General features: G+C 37.0%; 1 protein-coding gene across 1 annotated transcript in view; it reads left to right on the forward strand.

Moving 5' to 3' along the window:
- LOC136033199 (trimethylguanosine synthase-like) overlaps nt 1-22,454 on the forward strand; it is a 46,815-nt gene that overhangs the window by 1,544 nt on the left and 22,817 nt on the right. Inside the window, exons 2-3 of the mRNA XM_065713908.1 lie at nt 14,056-14,787; nt 18,803-18,958. Of these exons, the coding sequence (XP_065569980.1) occupies nt 14,056-14,787; nt 18,803-18,958 (888 nt within the window). The remainder of the gene's footprint in view (nt 1-14,055; nt 14,788-18,802; nt 18,959-22,454) is intronic.

The following is a 22,454-nucleotide window of genomic DNA, read 5'->3' on the forward strand; positions in this document are numbered from 1 at the left end:
CTTGCTTGTGCTTATATTTTGTATTTGTTCTAGGTGCTTGGGTTTATAATAAACTATAAATAGTCAAATGCTACATGGTGTCAGACGTCATGGAGATCACCTACCTGTCAATAAACTGGAATGCAGACAACCTCAACTCAGAATGGACTGCATTCAAAAACCACGCAAAGCTTATGTGCCAAGGCCCCCTTGCTGACAAGTCTGAGAAAGTAGCATGTGCCTACCTCTTAATCTGGGTTGGTGCACAAGGCAGAGAAATCTTCAGCACTTTTGAGCTTGCGGATGAAGAGAAGGACAAAATTGAGATCTACTTCAAGAAGTTTAGAGACTATGCTGCTCCCAAAAAGAATCAAGTGTTCTCCCACTATGTTTTTCAGAAAAGAGACCAGAACAACACAGAAAGTACTGACAAATACATAACAGAGCTCAAGATTCTAGTTAAACCATGCGGATACTTAAGTGAAAGTGAGATGGTAAGAGACAAAATAGTTAGTGGAGTCAGAAATCCTAAACTACATGAAAAACTATTAGCCATCGGTGACAGCCTTACTCTGGCCCAAGCTGTCACAATATGTCGAGCTCACAAGTCAACCCAAGCACAACTAAAGACATTCGAACAAAAGGAAATAAAACAAGAAGTGGATGCTGTTGCAAAGAGTTGCTCCAGCTTCTCACTTAAAAAGACAGAGTGCTACTTTTGTGGCGGAAATTACTCACCCCAGCATGTGTGTCCTGCAAAAGGGAAAACATGTGCCAAGTGTAAAAAACAAAACCATTTTGCAAAAGTCTGCAAAAGTAAGGCGGTGAATATCATTGGAAATGAGGCCACAAACACTCCAGCATTCACCAGTGACCTGTACAACCAGGAAGAAACAGAGGTGTTCCTGTATGCCATCAACAAGGACTCCAGCAAGGATGAAATCTTTGCTGAGATTTCTGTTTGTGGGCAGATCCACATTGATTTCAAGATCAATACGGGTGCTCAGGTCAACATCCTGCCTTCACAGTACCTGGACAAGCTGTCGCCAAAGCCAAAGCTGCTGAAAGCCACGCAACGCCTCACCAGCTACTGTGGATCGACAATACCCTATGTAGGAGTCTGCAATATTCCTTGTCACTACAAAAATGGGCCTACACAGCAACTCACCTTTTATGTGGTTGAGTCAAACACCACACCTATAATTGGGTTTAAAGCAAGCAAAGACATGAACCTGATCAAGCTTGTTCTGAACATTGAAAAATCACCAGTCAGCAAATATAGTGATGTTTTCAAGGGTATAGGCAAACTCGAAACAGAGTGTGAAATATACTTAAAAGACAATGCAACACCCACAGTACATCCAGCTAGGAAAATACCGCTAGCAGAAGCTCAAGACCGAGTTGGAGCGCCTAGAAAGTCTCGATATCATCAAAAGGTCAGTGAGCCAACAGACTGGGTTAATGCCATGGTCATGGTGGAGAAAAAAGATGGTGGTGTGAGACTATGCATCGATCCTGTTGACCTGAACAAGGTGATAAAACGCCCCTACTATCCGGTCCCATCTTTTGAGGATGCTGTTGCTGAACTGGATGGAGCAGCAGTATTCAGCAGGCTTGATGCCCGCTCAGGCTACTGGATACTCCCACTTTCCACGCGATCCTCCTACTATACAACCTTCAGCACTATCTACAGCCAATACAGATGGAAGAGATACCCCTTTGGCCTAGTGTCTGCACAAGACGAGTTCCAAAGAAAATGGAAGAGGCGTTTGAAGGATTGGAAGGTATCAGAATACTTGTAGATGATATTCTGGTATATGGAAAGAACCGCGAGGAGCACGACCAGAGACTATCCGCCGTTCTTAGAAGAGCCAGAAAAAAAAAGAATCCGCTTCAACAGTGAAAAATGCAAATTTTCCAAAGACAAAGTCAAGTACTTTGGACATATCATTAGCAGAGACGGGATAAAACCAGACCCAGAAAAGATTAGGGCTATACAAGACATGCCAAGCCCACAGTCTAAAGAAGAGCTACAGACACTATTAGGAATGCTCAACTTCCTATCAAAATACATACCCAACCTATCCTCGAAAAATAAGCCACTGAGAGATCTTACTAAAGCCACCGATTTCAGATGGGAAACCGATCACGAAGCAAGTATGAAAGAGATCAAGAGCTGCATTTCAGAAAATCTAGCTTTCTTTGACCATAAATGCAAAGTAGTCGAACTCAAGGTTGACGCTTCAAAGCATGGACTTGGAGCTGAGCTCTCCTCAAATGGGAAGATCGTAGGATTTGCATCTAGGGCCCTTAGCACGACTGAACAGAACTATTCTCAACTAGAGAAGGAACTGTATGCGATCGTGTTTGGGTGCAAACACTTCCATCACTACATCTATGGAAGAAAAACCATCGTGACAACAGATCATCGCCCATTAGAGACCATCTTATCAAGACCACTCCATATGGCACCAGCACGACTACAGCAAATGATGATTCAGATCCAGCCATAAAACATCGAAGTACACTATAGCCCGGGGTCAGATATCCCAGTCCCAGATGCACTCTCTCGACTACACCTGCCAGACGTTGATACCAAAATGCAGAATGACATTGAAGTTTATGTGCATACAGTGATGAAATCCTTGCCAGTGAGCAACTCCAAACTAGACGAAATACGCCGCAAGACAGAAAAAGACACTCAACTCAAGGCAGTCAAAGAACTCATACTCAAAGGATGGCCCGGTACACGCCAGTCGTGCCAAACAGATGCCGTTCGATTCTGGAATATCAAAGACGAACTAGCAATCCACAATGGGTTAGTTTTGAAAGGTCAACAAATCATCCTACCCCATCCTCTCAGAACCAACATAATTCATCAGCTACACTCAGCACACCTTGGGATCGACAAAACCAAACAGCGCGTCCGGATGATTGTGTACTGGCCAGGGATGAACGCTGACATTGAGTCCTTCGTCCAAAAATGTGAAACATGTGCTAAATTTGCAGCAAATAATCAAAAGGAACCGTTGATTAGCAACCAGCCGCCCTCACTCCCATGGCAACACATTGGCATTGACCTTTTCGATTGGAACAAGACCTGCTATCTCATCACTGCCGACTATTATAGCAGATACTTTGAAATAGACAAATTGTCAAGTCAGACATCAACCGCAATCATCGACAAACTGAAAGCCAACTTCGCACGTTTCAGAATCCCTCAGCTGATAACTTCAGACAACGGCTCACAACTTTTCTCACAAGAGTTCTGAGATTTTGCGCAAGAGTGGGGAATTAGTCTGAAAACCTCCAGCCCATCCATCCGAGATCAAACGGTCTGGTGGAGAAATCAGTACAAACCTGCAAACGGATACTAACCAAAGCGAAAGAAAGTGGAAACGACCCACATATTGCACTTCTAGAATATAGAAACAACCCAGTTGACGGCCATGCCTCACCTGCTCAACTCCTCATGAGCCGCCAGCTACGGTCAGTCCTACCATCAACATACAACCAGCTAAAACCAAGAGTCACCCCCCTTCAGACCTTCCTACAACACAGATCGAAGGAACAGGAAAGACAGAAACGCTATCACGATAAGACTGCGAAACCGCTACGTGAACCTCAACTGGAAGACCAAGTTTTTATCCAGAAGAAAACAAACGGCCCCTGGACCAAAGCGAAAATCATATCATGCCATGAGAACCCCAGATCATATGTAGTGGAGACAGAAGACGGTTCCAGGCTGCAACGAAATAGAGTCCATATCTCCCGCCATTCCTTTCCCGTAGCCAAGGAAGAGGTCAGAATCCAGCCCACCACACAGGACAAAAGCAATGATATATCCCATCCCATCTTAACCGAATCACCCCAGCCAATCCGCACAGACATCAAAACCTCGCCAAGAAATGTTCCGTTACCAAGAGAAGAAGATGAACCTTCTGACCCACCCCTTGTCGCACCAACCATCGTTCCTACGCCTGAAAATGCCGCTCCCGACTGCCCAGCCACAGGGACTAAATCCCCTACCACTACATCAAAGGTGATGCTGCACACCCGCAGCGGCAGAGTGGTTAGGCCACCTAAAAGGCCGGATTTGTAGGCAGACCACCTTTCATGAAAAGAAGGGAGATGCAGCATTATGGACTAACCCGCTTGTTTATGCTTATATTGCTTGTGCTTATACATTGCTTGCTTGTGCTTATATTTATAACATTGCTTGCTTGTGCTTATATTTTGTATTTGTTCTAGGTGCTTGGGTTTATAATAAACTATAAATAGTCAAATGCTACAAATGCTACCTTAATTTTCTGCTAATAGTTGCTTTTTCTCTGCCTTTGGTTCTGAAAATGCAATTCCTGTTATTTGAGTAGAATTTTGAGCCATATCAATGTTTTTTTTTCAAAATTTAGGAAATGTATTTGCATATCCTTAAAACCTTATAAAATGGAATTGAGCAAAGTTATGAAGCTGAAAACAATTTTTTTGTACTTCAATTAAGCAGAAGATCTATCTTGAAAGGTTTCACTTTCATAAAATACATATTTTAAAGGTCATCAAAGGTTAGGGCCCTCTAGAGAGAGAAGGAGTAGAGTTAGTTGCTTCAAAATAACTTCTCAGGACATACCTTAGTCTGTAGATTCATCCCTGAAAGTTTCATTTTCCTAATCTAAACCCTTTCTGAGATAGCAAGAAGTCAATTAACTAGAATTTTACCTGTTAAAGTTGTAGCCTAGGCATCAAATTGTTAGGTAGCCTAGGGAATGAATGAGCCAACTAGTCAGCAATTCATTGGGCTTTAAGTACAATATAAATTTTACCCATAAGGTAAAATTTATTTTATATCTTTAGGTTCTCTGGCAAAGGGGATAGTTCATGTACCTAGGTTAATAAGTAGGTCTACTCTCTGTTTTGGAAATATGTCCACTTAAGAGAGGTCTGCTACTTGATTTCTACTTGATCTGCTTGACTTCATTTGGAGATATATAGGTATGGAAATATTCCCATTACTGAGCTATGAAATAGGTTAACATACAAATTGATGCCTTTTTTAAGTTCTTTTGAAATATAATAGTGATTTTATTTGGAGATCTGATTTTTATCTCCCTATCAATCCTTAATGATGATAACTTTTTTTTTATATTATTGGTCATGTAAAATAATCTACATTATATAGAGAGGACAGGAGTAGAAGTTGGTACTTCAAAACACCTTCCTGAGGCATACTTTAATATGTAGATCAATCCCTGAAAGTTTCATTTTCATAACCTAACCCTTTTCCAAGAGAGCCCACAGTAACCAAGCTATAATTTGCCACAAAGTAGGCTATTCTGGTAGCTAAAAAACAAACTTATCTTTTTAGTCAGAATCACATCCTGGATCCAAACTTAATGTGCATTTGTATCATAAATGAACTTTACCCTCATCCCCATATATATCAATTCAGGGTATATATTTGTATGTTAGGAGAGGGGGGAGGGCAAAGTTCAATCTTATCTCTATAGTCAGAATTACATCCTGAATCCAAATTTAACATTCATCGGCATCAGAAATGAACAAGACTATTCAGTCTGTTATTTGTACTAACAGATTGAATAGTCTGTTAATATAAATATTACCCAGCATCTTTTGGCTAATATTAAGGTGCTCAATTGATAAAAGAATTGTCTTAATTTTGAATTTTTTTTTCATGTCATCAAAATGTCATTTCTGTACAAAGCATAGGAAATTCCGAACACTAATCTTGTGATTTTTGAGTCATGAGGTATTTTGTTGTTATTTATTGGCTATGCTTCCAGCATCTGTCTGTTCCATCTTTTGCCTGCAGTTATAATGTTATACTTTTCAGTTGTCATTTAAGTTGTGAATATGATATTTCAGGCTAACCATACAATTTCATTTAGTGATCTTTCATAAATATGATGAGAAAATGTGTTGTCTATCAGTGACTGTTGTTTGAAGTATCTACAGCATATTCAAGTTTTAGATTATATCAGAGATGTTTAAGCAACTTCAAATGTTATTTTTTAATTAGAACAAATGAACCAGCAACATCAGTAGTTCAGACAATCTCCCACTAAAAGCAAGACAACTGGATAGTGATCATTTTGAAGTTGACTTTACAATCTCTTCTTAAAATAATGGGGCTTGTTTATGTTCATGTGAACCTGTTAGGCCAATGCCTGTTTTAAATCTATCAATAGTTTAATTATCAACAGGTTTGACACCTTCTTTTTGGGGGTGTTTTACCCCTTTTTTATAAATCATGGAAATGTTGTCAGGCTCATAATTTGCAATTAGCACTGTTAATGCTAAGGAATTTTACATACAAATACTTGAAATCATCATAAAATACAATTCTTCTGATATGTATATTGTCATCAACTTCCATTTTTCTGTTAGAGTTAATTCCTTACTATGCTCCTTACTTACATTTCGGTACCACAGACTATTGAAAAAAAAATTGACGGAGATTAGTTTCCTTTCCGACCTCTTTGTTAGTTTGCTCAGACAACCAGCACATCATTAAAAAAAAAGAACACAGTGGCAAGACAAAAGAATAGAATTTGTTTTTTAGAAGATTGTTGCATATCTAATGGGCATACACAGCCTTTTTATGTTGTCTTTAAAAAGAGATTAATGGGCAATTGTCCTAGATGATTTACTGCAGTTTAGTACCACAAATTTAATTGGATTGAATACTCCAAAGAACATGATTAAAGGTTTTGCTTTCCATACAGTTATTTTTTTTTTAGTCCATTTGGAAACAGCAAAGACACATTTATCAAAACAGGCTATGGCATTGGAAAAACGTCAGTAAAAAAAAAAAAAAAAATGCAAAAACACAAACTGTCTGAGGCTCATAAGGATTGAATTACAATGTATAGTCATCATTTATCATCACAAGCTCAAGGAACAGATGCAGCCAAGTTAGGCTAACAAGCTGCTGAAAATACTGACAAAAACAGTAAGCATTCTCAGTAGAGTAGCACTTTTTTGCACATCAGGAAATCAGTTTGTAAGGGCATAGAGAAACCACAAATGATAAAGTTGGAAGCAAAAATAAATGAAATTTAATAGAACTTTTTGAGTTACTGAAAGGTGTTTCTAGTGATATTAAATTTGTTTTTGATTGTATTCCAAAAATGACTTACCATACTTATATGTTTAAAGATTCTTGAAATGAGGTTTTTCACACTTCTAGGAATAGTTTAGGAAAAGAGTGTTGATGAGATCAATAATTGGGTTTTTGCTTTAATTGTTAACAAAGCCAGCAATGTTAGTACAAAGGGACAGATGTCTATTTGCATCTGAAATACAAACAAAGCAAAAGTGTTTGAACTATGTGTAAGATTTGATGAGCCTTCTGAGCTAACTGCAAATTTTCTTCTGAAAAATATTAAACTTTTTGAAATAAGCAGTTTAGCAGATCACTACAACATACTTATAGACCAAAACAATTCTTTGTTTCTATTTCACTTTGCCTGAACAAAGACTATTGTATTCTAATCTTTCAAAGATTGTACAAATTCTGCTCACTCTCTGTGTAACCAGCGCTATGGCTGAAAGAAGCTTTGCTATTATGAAGAGAGTAAAAAATTACCTGAGATCCACAATCTCTAAACAATGCTTAAAACATCTTTTGATTTCGTCAATTGACAGATAAGGAAGTGAAAAGCTCATAAAGAATCCTGACAAAATCCTAGAATTTGTATCTCTATTAGACACAGAAGCCTACAGTTGTAAATCTGGGCTATGGTAATAACTTTGCAAATCTTGACTAATTAGTAAATCATAACAATATGATTGATCATACAAGTGTTCTTATGAAAGCCAACTTTCATAATTATTATTATTATTTTTTTTATCACAAAAACACTCATACAGAAAAGTAACTTTTATGCTACTATTTTATGTTGATCAATAACAACAAAACTGTATTTCAATACAACATATCAAACCTAGATTTGTAAAATCGCGTAAGAAAATTGGAACCCACATCCCATGGTAACCTTACCCCCTCCCCAGATTATGAGGCCTAAAACCACTACTGACTAGCTGGTTGATAGTAAAAAAAAGATTGTCCATACACTTTTTTAAATTTTCAGCTCTCTGAACTGAATTCATAGAGCTCAATGAATGGTAGATAGAAAAACAAATTAAATGTCAGTTTAAACTTGCAATTCAGAGAGACGTGCTGATAGAATTTTAGTCCTGTTTGGTGAAATTTACTAGGTAAAAGAAATGTGTTCAACATTTTCTTAAAATTCTGTTTGCTGCTAAGATAGTTATGACCAAAGTGCAGGACAGCACTTTGGTTATTTTTCCATTGTAGTACAACAGTTTTTCTCCAAAGTATTGTTGGGAATAGCCAAGGTTTATTTTAGGGCTCAAGTACAGAGTTTTTACCTTTTTGCACCACTTTGATCATTTAATTTGAATTTTTATTTAAAATAATTGTAAACTAACTTCAGAAGTTTTGATTACATGGTTAAAATAACAAATATAGGCAACCAATTAGGCCTTTAATGATTACCCTTTCAGCTTTTATGGTGGGGAAGGGGCTGCAGCAAGTACACTGTTGGAATCTCCATGATTGAAAATCCTATACAGGAAATTTAAATTGTTGCTTGAACAACAAGGAAAATAATTTTTTTTTGCATGGGTAGTAGTGATGTGTCCTCTTTTTTAACATTTTTTCTTTCTCCACTGCTAGCAGGTGCTAAAACATTGCAGAGAGCTTTTTAGTGGCTCATTTGAAAGGTAATTTCTATATCTAATGCTTTTTGTAATTAGTTAAGAATAATATTTAAACAAAATCCATTTTTTTTGAGAAACTGCATCTTCATGTACAAAATCATGTTATGTTGGGTATGATGTTGTATTTGATGGAATCTGCTGCCTGATTCTCTTCAGTTTGTTCTTTACTATAGGCTATCAAGCTTAGAAAAAGTTGAGGTTTTTTCATGTGTGTGATATATAACATAAATTTGATAAATTAAATGAAAACTTACCAAGTTTGAAGTTTGGTTGCAATTCTACTCCAAAGAGGGAGCACCAGCATAGCTTAGAGTTCAACTGAGATAGGCGTCCCCAATCACATGGATTGACCAAGAATAATACCAGTATTTCAAAGTCCTTGTAGTGTGTGGTGGTTAAGTTCATGGTGAAGCACTGAGTTCAACAGGAAGGGAAATTGGGAGGGCAGTTGAACCCTCAGCTATACTGCTGCTCCTTCTTTGGAGTAGAATTACAACCAAACTTAAAACTTGGTAAGTTTTTATTTAATTTATCAATTCTACCTCAAAGCCTTAGCTATGCTTTCAATTTAAACTGAAATTTTAAAGCTCAACATCAGCTAAACCAGCATTAATAATCAATAATAGCCCTATTTGTAAAAAGAGGCTATTGTATGAAAATTCATCAATAGTAAGGTAGTTCAATACAACACAATGAATACATTCCAAAGACAGATAATTGTCATCCACTTTCTGTTGGTTTGTCATACAACCTTGCAAGTATCTTGGCATTTGTCCAGCCTACATATCTTATGGTTTGATCCACATCCACTCGTCTAGCTTTAAGATGACACATTGAGGCAGACCTGGTGCTATGAGCACCATAAACACTGAGATCTATTACTGCAAGAAATAACACTTCTTAGATCCACCTGGAAATAGATGACTTGGATGCAGCAATATGAGGCATACATAATGTAAGAAAAATTCGTCATCTCTATTTTGATATTATGTCGTTCTAATATAGGTATCTAGATGCATCACCAGACACAGGGAAGACCGAAATTTAACCACTGATTTGTTATTGCATGGTCTCATGGTTTTTAACAACACATTGGTTTGAAAACCAATCTTTTCTACCAACCATCTTTGCTATGTGTCATATTACTAAGTGACAAACTGGCCTAAATCTGAACTCTTTCACAAGCTGATAAAACCAATAAAACTGCTAATTTTTGTGCAAGTGCCTTTGGTTGAAGATTTTCTGTATATGAAGCTGGTAATCTAAAAAAAACGCCAATATGCGTTTTACATCCCAAATTCTAGAAAGCCTTGGAAGACTAGGCCTTCAACTAAGGACTCTTCTCAAAAAATTCTTGTTATCGGATTACTGCCTAACTGAAGGCTTGGTAAAATTGCAGATGAAGCACTGCTTGCAGTTTATTGATAGCACTATATCCAACGCCTGAGTGAAAAAGCTCTGCAAGAAGGGTCAAGGTCTTCAGTAGAGTTGCCTTCAAGGGCTGGATCTCGTTTCTTTCAGAAAAGCCAATCCTTTTCTAATGTAAACCATTTACTGGTGCTTAGTCGAATCCTGCCATCCATCCATGATAATATGAACTATGGAACAAGAATGTCCTTGGTGGTAAACACCTTGCTGGACACAACACAAGCCACTAGGCATAACATCTTGAACTATGGAAGGTGCAAGGTCTTTTTCTGTTGAAGAGACACAATAAAAATATCATCTGGTAGAAGTATGAGACTTTCTACTAAAAGGCTTTGTAGGAGGGAATATCAAATTTATGTGGTCCAGTTTTGAAAGATCAAGGTACCTGTTGCCTGATCTGTTTCTACCTTCTGAAGGCCTTCAGAAGCAAACTAGAGGGGGTAATGCATGGAAGAAATGAGGCTTCCAACTTGTTGTAATTGCATCTTCAAAAATCATTCTGAATGTAGTTTCCAAGAAACAAACGGTTTCATCTAAAAATGTCAACTTGTTGCAATGAAACCAATGTGTATTGACTGAGATACCAAAGAGTTCAAAATTTTTAAATATTCCAGAATTTCCATTCTTTTTCATTATCAAATTTTCGTGATGCTTCATCTGTAATATTAGGCACTCAAGGCATATATTGTGCAGAATTCACCCTTTGTCCTGCAAAACTAACTGCCAGACCTTATTTGCAAAATAATTACAAAACTCAGATTTTGGTCATCTCTTTTTGTTTATGTAAGCTATTGTGGCTGTGTTGTCTGAACACAGCACGAATGCATGCCTTTGCTATCCCAAGCAAAGCTTTTTAATCCCAGATAAACAGCTTTTGTTCCTGAAACATTGATGTCAAATCCCTTTTCCTCTGAGGATTATTTACCTGTGGCCGTTTTCATGGAATCTTCATCCACAATACCCAGCCTAGTTTTGATTTATCACTGCACAAATATTTGTTAAGTGATCTAGGCTATATTGCTTTAGAGAATTATTGGCAATATCCAACTACCATTGTAGTTCTGAACCTACATTGGATGTTAGTCTTAGCTTTGCCACAAAATTGTCCTGCACATGTTTTTGTGCTTGAGCAGTCAATGCCTCCACTTTTCGGTAAAATAAAGGCCCTAATTGCTGCAATATTTTGGATGGGGACCTTGTTCTGCCAGGGGCGATGACAGTAGGCCCCCTACCTTGCATGTTTTTGGTCTTCCAAATGATTTTTCCAAATCCACAATGGATTTGGCTTTGGATATTGTTTTGGCAACATCCTTGCCAAAAACGTACTCCATCACTTTGACTTCAGGAGCACATAAAGCTGATGCTACCATGGGATCTGGACTCACTTCAATATCATCGCAAGACGTCTTTTCTAGACTGAGATCATAATCGATGAGACCAAGCATATGAACTGTATCTGTTAGGATTTAAACCTTTCCTTTGATATTATATATTTGCTGCCTCTAAAACATAAAAGGTTGAATGAACAATAGTCCACTGCATTCATAATCCCTTAGCATCCCTCTGTTTAGCCTGTGATGAGAGGAAAGGCCAAATTTTACTGCACACCTTGGGGACAACTTTTTGTCAGTATTTGCAGGCCTAGGGTGGCACTCAAATAAATCCTTCTGCTTCCCTATTTCCAGAGGCTCAGAGTAAGCTCTGTTTGTAACTTTGACAAGTTTTTATGGATCATGGGACCTTCCTTGGTACCAAAACGTTCTTCTGAAACCTTTTTAAATAGAGCGTTATTTGACGTCTTTCAATCATTTGCCTTTATGCTTCTTTTACAGGTCTTCTGCTTTCTATCATTTCTTTGGTCATGAATTTCTTATGGGGCACACAGAGCCAGTTCTGGTGGTTTTAGAACCTATTTGTGGGCTCTGAGAGCTAGATCTTGGATTTCTAGAACTAATTTTTGGGCTCCGAGAGCCATATTAGACACAAGTTTGAAACTCAGGGCTCTGAGAGCCATGATTTGTTCTTTGATCACTATCCACTGCTGGGAAGGCTGAAACAAGAATGCCTAGAGTTTTGGCCAATTCTTGAATCGTAGTTGATACTTGACTAAGAATTTTTGAAACCACATCCCAAACTTTTTGAATTCTTTCTATAGGAAAATCTATACTTTGTGAATCTAGCAGAAAACCCAGAAATTCTGTTTGTTGCCTTGAAATAAGAACCGACTTTTCCGACTGAATCACAAACCTCAATTCAGACAGTAATTTCACTGTTTCGTGATTGTTATTTTCACATTCTAAAAATAACCTTGCCAAAAAAGCTAAAATATCTATGGTAACAACAGACAAATACCCTTTTCGTCAGAGTTGGAGAAAATGGGTTTCATGAGTTTTGTAAGAGCACTTTGGAATCCTGACAACCAATTTGCCATACATGTGTAAACCTAGCAACAATCTACTTCAAGCAATGCCACATTTGATCATCAAGATCAACAAGATACGAATAATAAAACTTTTGAAAAGTGAAACTTTTGTTCTTTGTTTTCAAAGCTTTCAATGGTGTTTTCTCAAATTTAATCTTATGGTCTGAAGCTACAATATTCATAATATTCAAATCACGGTTATTGACTGCCTTTTCTAGACAAACTTACTAATTTTCTCCATTTTCAAATTATCTACCAGCTGTTGCAACTGGCTACTGAAATTTACAACAAAATCATAAAAATCAAGGGCAGCGTATGCTAAATACTCCACACCAGCTATTTGCGATCCCATTTCTGAAAACTCTAGAGTTCGGGCCTTTCTTGAAGGTCCTGGCCCTGCCTGAATGAGCGCGATATTGCCTTCTATAGTTCTCACAATCATAATCGTCATCCATGAAATTGTCCAACAATTCAATCATTGTCTCATCATAACACAGTAGAAGTAACGTATATACTAAAACTCTGCATTGTAATTACTCAGTAGTTAGTTTGGTGTTAATTCAAACAAACATCAACTGGTATTACTCTTGGTCAATCCAGCGTAGTAGAATGTTAAATTAAGTTTTATTACGGGCAAGTGTGAGTACAATTCTGTTTATGTGGAAAGTCCTATAATTTCAGTAAGAGTCCAGAAGGCTAAGTGAGTGAAAACAGTACTCATGTAGTCATATATGGCTTTACGGATTTCCAAGAACTTCTGGAAGTTTGGATGGTGGCAGCTAATGGAGCTCTCTGCATAATTATTAGTTATTACTTTGTAGAATTGTTAATCCTACATCTACAATGCTGTAGATGCAGGAAAAATGAACCTCAAACCTTGGTCTAATAGTAACTTATTTTGGAATGTCATATCCCATTCCCAAACAAAAAATATGAAACTCATAAAAACTATTATCAAAGGCAGAGGTACCAAGGGAATGCACACTCCCTTTGTTCTTGTTTTTTTTTTTATTATTATTATCCAAATTATGGTCCAATCTTATCTAGAGCCTTTTTGAAGTCCTTTGTTTCATGCCAGTAAAGAATTACTTTAGGAATTACATCTTGTGACAAAGGTGCAGATAGGTTGGACCATTTGGGTTGAATCCTTAGCAGACCCTTAATTCATTGCTAAACAGGATTGAAAAAATAAAGTGCCACCTGTGAGGTACCAAACTCTATTTTTCCCACATTTTAGCAGTTGGTGACAAATTACATTAATCCGTTTTATTTATACTTTTCACTGATTTATTAGCATTTGTTATAGTTTTACTCTTGGTTTTGTCTGATATTTCTAACTTTTGTAATCCCACTGACTTTTAATTCTTTTTATTTCTGGCTTTCTTCTTGTCAAACTGAGAGGAAAGTTGAACGTTCCCCTGTGTGCAAGTGTGTACTTTGACATTTTCAGGTTGTTTTTTTTTCAGGAGCAAATCCCCCCCAAAAAAGCCAAAAATTACTGATTACTCTGAAGAAAATATAGAGCTTCAGGAAACTATTGACCTTGGAAGTTCCTGGCTGGAATTTTGGAATATAAATGGTGAAAAGCTAATCTTGGATTCTTGGACTTCTCTATATAAAGATTATGTTATTAGTGATAACACATCAAGTCAGGATATCTCATGTACTTTAGACACAGTACCTGCTATTGAAAACAGATCAGCTGATTGGGAATCTCTCTGGGAGACACATTGTAATGAAATATACTATAAGTATTGTGATCTATTTTATAGTGGACAGATATCTAATATTGATGGTGAGACAAGTTTAAGCATTAATTATGACAACTGTAAGGTTTCTTCAGATAAAACACTCGAAACCAGTGAAGATTTGCCTATTGCAGATTCTGTAGATTATCAAGTAGTTAATTTAATTGATAACTTACAGATCAAGGATGAGTGTCTCAGTTTGGTGACTGCTGAACTTGAATCGAAAAAAGAATCAGACAAACCAGAGAAGATTCCTAGCGGAGGTGAAATTGTGGAAAACGCGTTTATTGAAGAGGTAGATGTTGAAGCAAATAATGAGCTTACAGTTGGCTGTATAGGAGAAACGCTAGTGAGTACAAAGGACGTAAAAGAAAGTTTTTCTGATACTTTTGACACAAAAGAGCCAAGTGAGATGAAACGAAAAAGATTTACGAAAAAAAAGAAGCCTAGGTGAGTTATTTTTTTTTGTCATTCACTAATGTTCCCTGTTGATTTCAACTAAAAAAGATAAAAATTGAGGAAGTGAAAGCACTTGACTCCTTAAAGCCCTGCTGAAGAAATTTGGGTATCAATATAATAGAAGGACATAAATAGTTTAAGATATTTTTGAACATGTTTGAGTTTTTTTGCTAATTTAAGATTGTGTTTAAATTTTATTTTATATTTGTCATTTGAAAATGTTTATAGTTTGAATGTGAGTTTGCGTTTTTTGCTGCTTTGACTTTATGATATTATATCAGTGATTGTGGTCACTTTTAAATTATACTGCCTATAAAGGAAAAATTTGGCCCAAAAGCTAAATTGATGTTATTTTTTTTTTTGGTTTGCCAAACATTGAGATGTAGAATACAGTAAGTTATTGTGACAAAACCTGAAATGATTTTAAGTGTGCCTGAAAGTATAAGGGAATAGATGCCCTTCTGTAAGGTCAAAAAAACATTAAAAAATAATTGTTTCGTAATATTCAGTATAAGTACAGCAATAGTTTTCTTCACCTGAAAAAATATCCATAGGCTTAACCCCCTCTCACAAATACTTCCTTGAAGTTCCTTCTGCCTTGAATCATTTCTTTTACAGACATTAAGACAAAATATTCAAACAAGATCATATTTTAAATAACAGCAGAACCATCAAAAAGAGAATATGTATTCCCTAACTTTTTCAATTATGAGAGTTTTTCTTCATATTCATTTTGGAGCAGGGGACAATTTACTCTGTAATTTCTTTTCTTCTGAATATTCTTTTTTATGGCACTTGGTATTAACCAAGTGACATATAGCAATTGCAAATTCTGTTGGTATGTCGGTCCTGGTTTTGCTACTTTAGGCACTTCCAGGTAAGCTAGGACGATGAAATTTGGCAGGCGTATCAGGGACCGGACCAGATTAAATTAGAAATAGTCGTTTTCCTGATTTGACAATCTGGGGGGGGGGGGAGTGGGGGGCCTGTCAATTCTGAAAAATTAGAAAAATGAGGTATTTTTAACTTACGAACAGGTGATCGGATCTCAATGAAATTTAATATTTAGAAGGATATCGTGTCTCAGAGCTCTTATTTTAAATCCCGGACAGATCTGGTGACATTGGGGGGTGAGTTGGGAGGGGGAAACCTAAAACTTGGAAAACACTTAGAGTGGAGGGATCGGGATGAAACTTGGTGGGAAAAATAAGCACAAGTCCTAGATACATTATTGACATAACCGGAACGGATCCGCTCTCTTTGGGGTAGTTGGGGGGGGGGGGCTAATTCTGAAAAATTAGAAAAAATGAGGTATTTTTAACTTACGAACGGGTGATCGGATCTCAATGAAATTTGATATTTAGAGGGATAACGTGTCTCAGAGCTCTTATTTTAAATCCCGACCGGATCTGGTGGCATTGGGGGGAGTTTGGGGTGGGGGAACCTAAAATCATGGAAAACGCTTAGATTGGAGGGATCGGGATGAAACTTGGTGGGGAAAATAAGCAGAAGTCTTGGATACGTGATTTACATAATTGGAACGGATCCGCTCTATTGGGGGGGGGGGGGAGTTAATTCTGAAAAATTAGAAAATATGACGAATTTTTAACTTACGAAGGAGTGATCGGATCTTCATGAAACTTCATATTTAGAAGGACCTCGTGACTCAGATCTCTTATTTTAAATCTCAACCGGATCCAGCGCAATTGGGGGGGGGGCAGTTGAGGGGAACCGGAAATCTTAGAAAATACTTAAAGCGGTGAGATCAGGATGAAACTGGATGGGAAGAATAAAGACTTGTCTAAGACACGTGACTGACATAATAGGACCGGATCTGCTCTCTTTGGTGGAGTTGGGGGGGTAATTTGGAAAAATAAGGTATTTGTAACTTACGAAAGGGTGACCAGATCTTAATGAAATTTGATATTTAGAAGGGTCTTGCGCTTTAAAGCTCTAATTTTAAATTCGCACCAGATCCTGTGACATTGGGGGGAGTTGGAGGGGGAAACCGGAATTCCCGGAAAACGTGAAAATTGGGGTATTTTTATTTTACGAAGAGGTGATCGGATTTTAACGAAATTTGATATTTAGAAGGAATCCATGTCTCATAGCTCTTATTTCAAATCACAACCAGATCTTTTGACATTGGGGGGAGTTGGAGGGGGAAATCTTGGAAAACACTTGGAGTGGAGGAATCGAGATGAAGCTTGGTGGATAGAATAAGCAAATGTCCTTGATACGTCATTGACGGAACCGTACTGGATTCGCTCTCTTTGGGGGATTTAGGGGGAGGGGTTCAGTGATTTGGCGAGTTTGGTGCTTTTGGACGTGCTAGGACGATGAAAATTGGTAGGCGTGTAAGGGAGATGCACAAATTGACTTGATTAAGTCGTTTTCACAGATTCGACCATCTGGGGGGCTAAAGGGAGAGGAAAAATTAGGTATTTATAACATACGAGTGGGTGATCGGATCTTAATAAATTTTGATATTTAGAAGGACATCGTGACTCAGAGCTCTTATTTTAAATCCTGACCGGCATTAAGCCTCTTATTTTCCTTTTAAATCAATCTATTGATTCATAGAATTTTGCTAGAGCTCATACCATATGATCTCATGGCTCTTAGCTCTTCTTGCCTCGTCACAAGTGCCTTATGAGCTCTTAGCTCTTGTTGAGACTAATCATCAAATAGAAAAGACCAGATCATATGTCGCAACATGCTGCCTGTTTTTTGGCCATAGTGAGATTCCCAATAGAGATTTTTTCTATCTGAAATATGTAGGCTACATGCTATTTTTGTCAAGAAGATGCCAAAGTGCCAATGAATTGTTGACTCTGGCTAGTATACACCAGTGTATTATACTTTGGAACAAGTAATAATTTCCGAAGCTTTTTGCTATTTTTCACCAAGTTGTGCAAGCAGGAGGGAGTGTCTCAATTTGGCACTAGTGCCAGTTGAAAGGCCAAGATGCTAGTCTATCTTGAGATGGGGATAAAGTTTACTTAGTAGTTGCATTCTTATTGTAGGTTGAGACTGGCCAAAAATAAGAATCTCACTCTAAGATATATTAAGTGCAATTAAGCACAATCAAATGTTTTCAGTTCATGAAAATGTTCAGCAAAAGTTCAAAATATATTCACTATAATTAAACTAAAAAGGGTCCAGTCCATACATCTAAATGTGTGTCTCATCGCAAAATTCTCCTGTAATATTTGATACCACTATTATAGAGATCTGGTGACAATGTACTTCCTTGTTGAATACCAAGGGTCATATAATTATGGTAGAGGTTAAGCATTTCGAAAATACTAAAAAGCACTTTTTTCAGATTGCAATTTAAACAAGGTGCAAAATGTCCATCTTTCTGCTAAGAGTGGGGTTTGGGGTGGGTTGAAAAAGGAGGTGTTCGAAAGTCATCTGTCCCAATAATGTTTGCCAATATTTCAGGTTGAATAGCCTTGGGTGATTCAGGTTCAAACCAGAAGAAACCTTGCTACTTTTCTGGTAAAAAGTTGGGAGTGGGAGGAAAATCAAGGGGTGGTGGTATATCAATATGGCTACTTTTTGCCTCCATTTGTACAGATTGGAAATCCTTGCATAATTCTGTTTTGGACAAAATGCAACACGTGTATTTTTCTATGAACCACCATTTCCGGTTGATGCTTCTACAACAAAATTTGGAGACCACTCCGCCAAAAGAAATCAGGTCGCATCCAAACGTCCAAACCACACTTTGGAGATCATTGCTCAATTTACATCAAATTTTTGTTAAAATCTGACTGCTTAATATAGTGTATGTCCCAATTATCAGAATTTATTCTTTGTTGTCTTAGTTTTCATAGAGGTTGATTTGGCTCTGGACCTAAGAATATCCTTAGTTGGATGTTAGTTCTTCCTTCCCATCAGTTTATATTTATGTCTGACTATATTTCTTTTAACTTTCTATATTTTTTTTATACGGTTATGTTCATAGTGTATTTCGTGATTGCAAATGATGATTTTCCAGAACAAGCCTTGCCATTGGAAACATATTTAAACGTTGCCAAGAAGAAAGAATATGGACAAGTCCTAGTCAGTCTACTACTTTGGAGGAGGGTGATATAGATTCTGAATCTTTCAATCATATAAGTGAAAATGTGGATGGGCTTTATTTGAAAACAAGGTAAGAATCCCAGCTACCTTTAAACACAAAGTGGCACACATATAACTGATCCTTATGAAGATTTTGATAATCACTAATTTTGTTGGAGGGGGGGGGGATTGATGCTCTTTGTCCTTTTGATTGTCACTGCGCACTTCTTTGCACAAATATATTTTTTTAATCTGAACATTTTTCTCCATTAAAACTAGAAAAAAAATTACCTCGAAAGATTGTCCTTTTATTTTATTGTTATCCATCTGACTCCACCACCCTAAGGCATGTATGCAACTATGTATTACCAAATATGCTGGCTCAAGCAAAAACAAAAAAGAAAAGTAAAACAAAAGCAAAAACAAAAAGGAAATTTTGACCAAGAAAGGTTTTGGCCAAGATCAAGTTCGCCCTTCATGTAGACTGGATGGAGGAAACAAAAGGAAATTTTGACCAAGTAAAGTTTTGGCCAAGACCAAGTTCGCCCTTCATGTAGGCTGGATGGAGGAAACAAAAGGAAATTTTGACCAAGAAAGGTTTTGGCCAAGACCAAGTTCGCCCTTCATGTAGGCTGGGTAATGTCTCCCCTCCTCCAACATGGAACTTTTGTATTATCTTTTTTTTTACCCTTATGTTTTGTTTTGGTATAAGTGTGCATGGCGGCAGCACAATTACTCCAAGGGTAAGATCGTTCAAAATCTAGAAAATGCGGCGAGCTTTGACGTCTACCATCTCTTTTTCTGATGTAGTATGGTAGTTCTACCCTGTGTTGCAGTTTAGAAAAAAAAATTAAATTCCTTGGTATTTTTTCTCCTTGTCTCAGTTCTGTAGCATGTTACAGAAAATCCATTACTGGCTTACTGTTTTATAATTCCATACAACAAAATTAACGCCATCTTGTGTTAATTCTGAACTGTCTGATGATTTAACACTTAGTCAGAATGAGGTTGGTTGGGATATTTTAATGCTGTGAACAAACTACCACCTGTAAATATGGAAAAGATACGATTGTTGGTGCAGAAAGTTTTTGTATTATCCTAGATCGAAAATTTTTAACTAATACACTGACTCATGAACTATTCCCTCCCCAACACAACCCAACGAGCAGTCACCATTCAAGAAACAAAGGCCTAAAAATCTCCAATCAAATGCAAACGAAAAGATATAAGAGAATAAAATAAAAAAGATATTAATTTCGAAAATTTCTATCACAAACCCCAAAGGACCGAATTCGAATTTAAGAGTCATAAAAATCAATACAAACCAAAAAATTGTAAAAGAAATACAAGAAAATTAAAATACTGGCAAACAATGCCAAAACAACAATATCAAAATGAAATGTCACTTTGTTAGTACAGTAATAAAATTAAAAAATGTCAGTGCAACTTAAAAAGATAAAAATAAGTAAAACTAAAAAGATTTAGATAATATGTACATTAAAAAAGAAGTTTTCAAGGGACATATAAAAAAGGGAGGGAGAGAGAGGGGGGGGGAACAAGTGGACGAATACAATACTGGAGGTTTATACCGTGTTTTATTTCTATATCTGACGCCTAATTCCATATTGAATTGTTTACTTTTGATTGTTTTTCTGTGGATAATAAGGTCAGCTAAACTCAATTTTAGACTGGACATTCGAGTGACTAAATTCTAAAGGAAATAAGTATTATTTGTTGACCTCCCCACATGTTGGCCCAGTTGAAACCGATGAAGGGGTGGACGAATTCCAGGACAGAGAAATCAATCAAGGGCGAGGAAACGAGTTCTGACTAAAAAAAGCCTTAAACAGTAGAATTCGAGTGGAGATTTAAAGAGAAGAGCATCAAAAGAAAGAAAGGAAACGTCCCAAGGATGTCACAAAGATCAAGATCTCCAACTACTCTAGTCAATACTGCACATTCCTCAACGCCACTGATTAACCTAAATCCAGGCATTCTGATGAGTTCAAGATTAGTTTGTGTGCATTATTGAGTCTTGGATCACGTTGACACAAAATATTTTCAAATTTGTCATTTCGTTCAGGCCAAATTTTGCCTTAGCGCAGCGTTTTCCAAACTGGTAGGCGCGCCTCTCTAGGGAGGTATGGACTAGTCTAAGGGGAGGCACGAACATTTGCCAGGATGGACAAAAAATCAAATAATATTAAAACAACGCAGTCGTAAAAATATCTTACCCTTTCTTGATCTTTTACATTACGTGTAGAAGAAGGAACTGATTTTGTTAAATCCGCATATTTAATTGGATGTTATTTATATGCTGAAGAAGAGAATAGTATAACTGGATATTTTTTCAAGTCATTCGTGGCCAAGCCACATCCAGTAAGATCCACTTAAAGACGGATCCACTGAAGAAGAACTTAAAGACGTTTTTACAAAAGTAACAAAAGCTATAAACTACGTAAAAAACAGTTTATTAGAGATTATTTACAAGCTATGTGACAATATGGGAACTATTTACACCTCCCTTTTGTACTCTTTTGAAGAACGCTGGCTACATCGTGCCATAGCAATTAAGAGGATAGTGTAAAGTTTAAACTGGCCCAATATAGATCCTAACGCTGTACGTGGTAACGCTGTCAAACGGGGCACTACCATAGATTTTAGTCCAAAATAGCCTGAATCTCCCCTACATTTTTTTCTTATAAAAAAGATCTATATCTAACCGCATGTCCCTGGTTTTTGAGGTCGGACTGGACTGATTTTTCCCCTGGAGTGTTACTTACGTTATTCGAAAAATGAAAATGGAGCATGAATATGATAGATGTTAGGAAGAGATTTAGGGTAGACAGTTGCTTGATCGATGGTAGAGTGCAGAAGAAGTAAAAATAAGGTATAACTTCCTGGTCGAAGGGTATATTTGGAAGGAAATATAAAAATCAAAGTCTTATAACATCGTACACAGCAAACGGGTTTAATTTTTTTTTTTTGGGGGGGAGAGGGGGTAAATTTTACTAAAAAACAACGCTATATACATCAAAAATGTACTTAGAGAAGTGTCATTGGCAAACACCAAAAAATCGTGTCTTAATACGCTTAATATAGTGTCTCTTTTTAGCTAACTTATAAATGTTGGTGTATTGGCCGAATTAGCCAATCATGTGCGTTCTACTCCTGAAAAATCTAACTCCGTTTTCTTTTAACGTAATTTATTGTTATTCGGAGTAGTAGTATTACAGGTTTGTAAGGTTTTACTGACTGGCAAGTCATGTAAACTTCCGTAGCAAATTTGCATAACTAAAAAAGAAAAATGATTAACATCTAACCTATATTTAAAATTTTGCTAAAGCCTGAAGTGTTGAATTTAAAAGAATTTTAAAATGAATTTAGGACCAATGATAATTTATTCGAATTTGTGTTAAAGTCTAAAGTCATCAATTAAGAAGAGCATACGCAAGAATTTATGAGGGGCAGCACTGATCCACTAAAGCTCAAAATGTACCGGACTTCCCCCAAACATTTTTGTTTCGACCATTTGATTCACCCCCAAAACATTTGCCATACTCGTAAAAAAGCGTAACAAAAATGAA

The sequence above is a fragment of the Artemia franciscana genome, chromosome 11 (assembly GCF_032884065.1).
Source record: "Artemia franciscana chromosome 11, ASM3288406v1, whole genome shotgun sequence".
NCBI lineage: Eukaryota > Metazoa > Arthropoda > Branchiopoda > Anostraca > Artemiidae > Artemia > Artemia franciscana.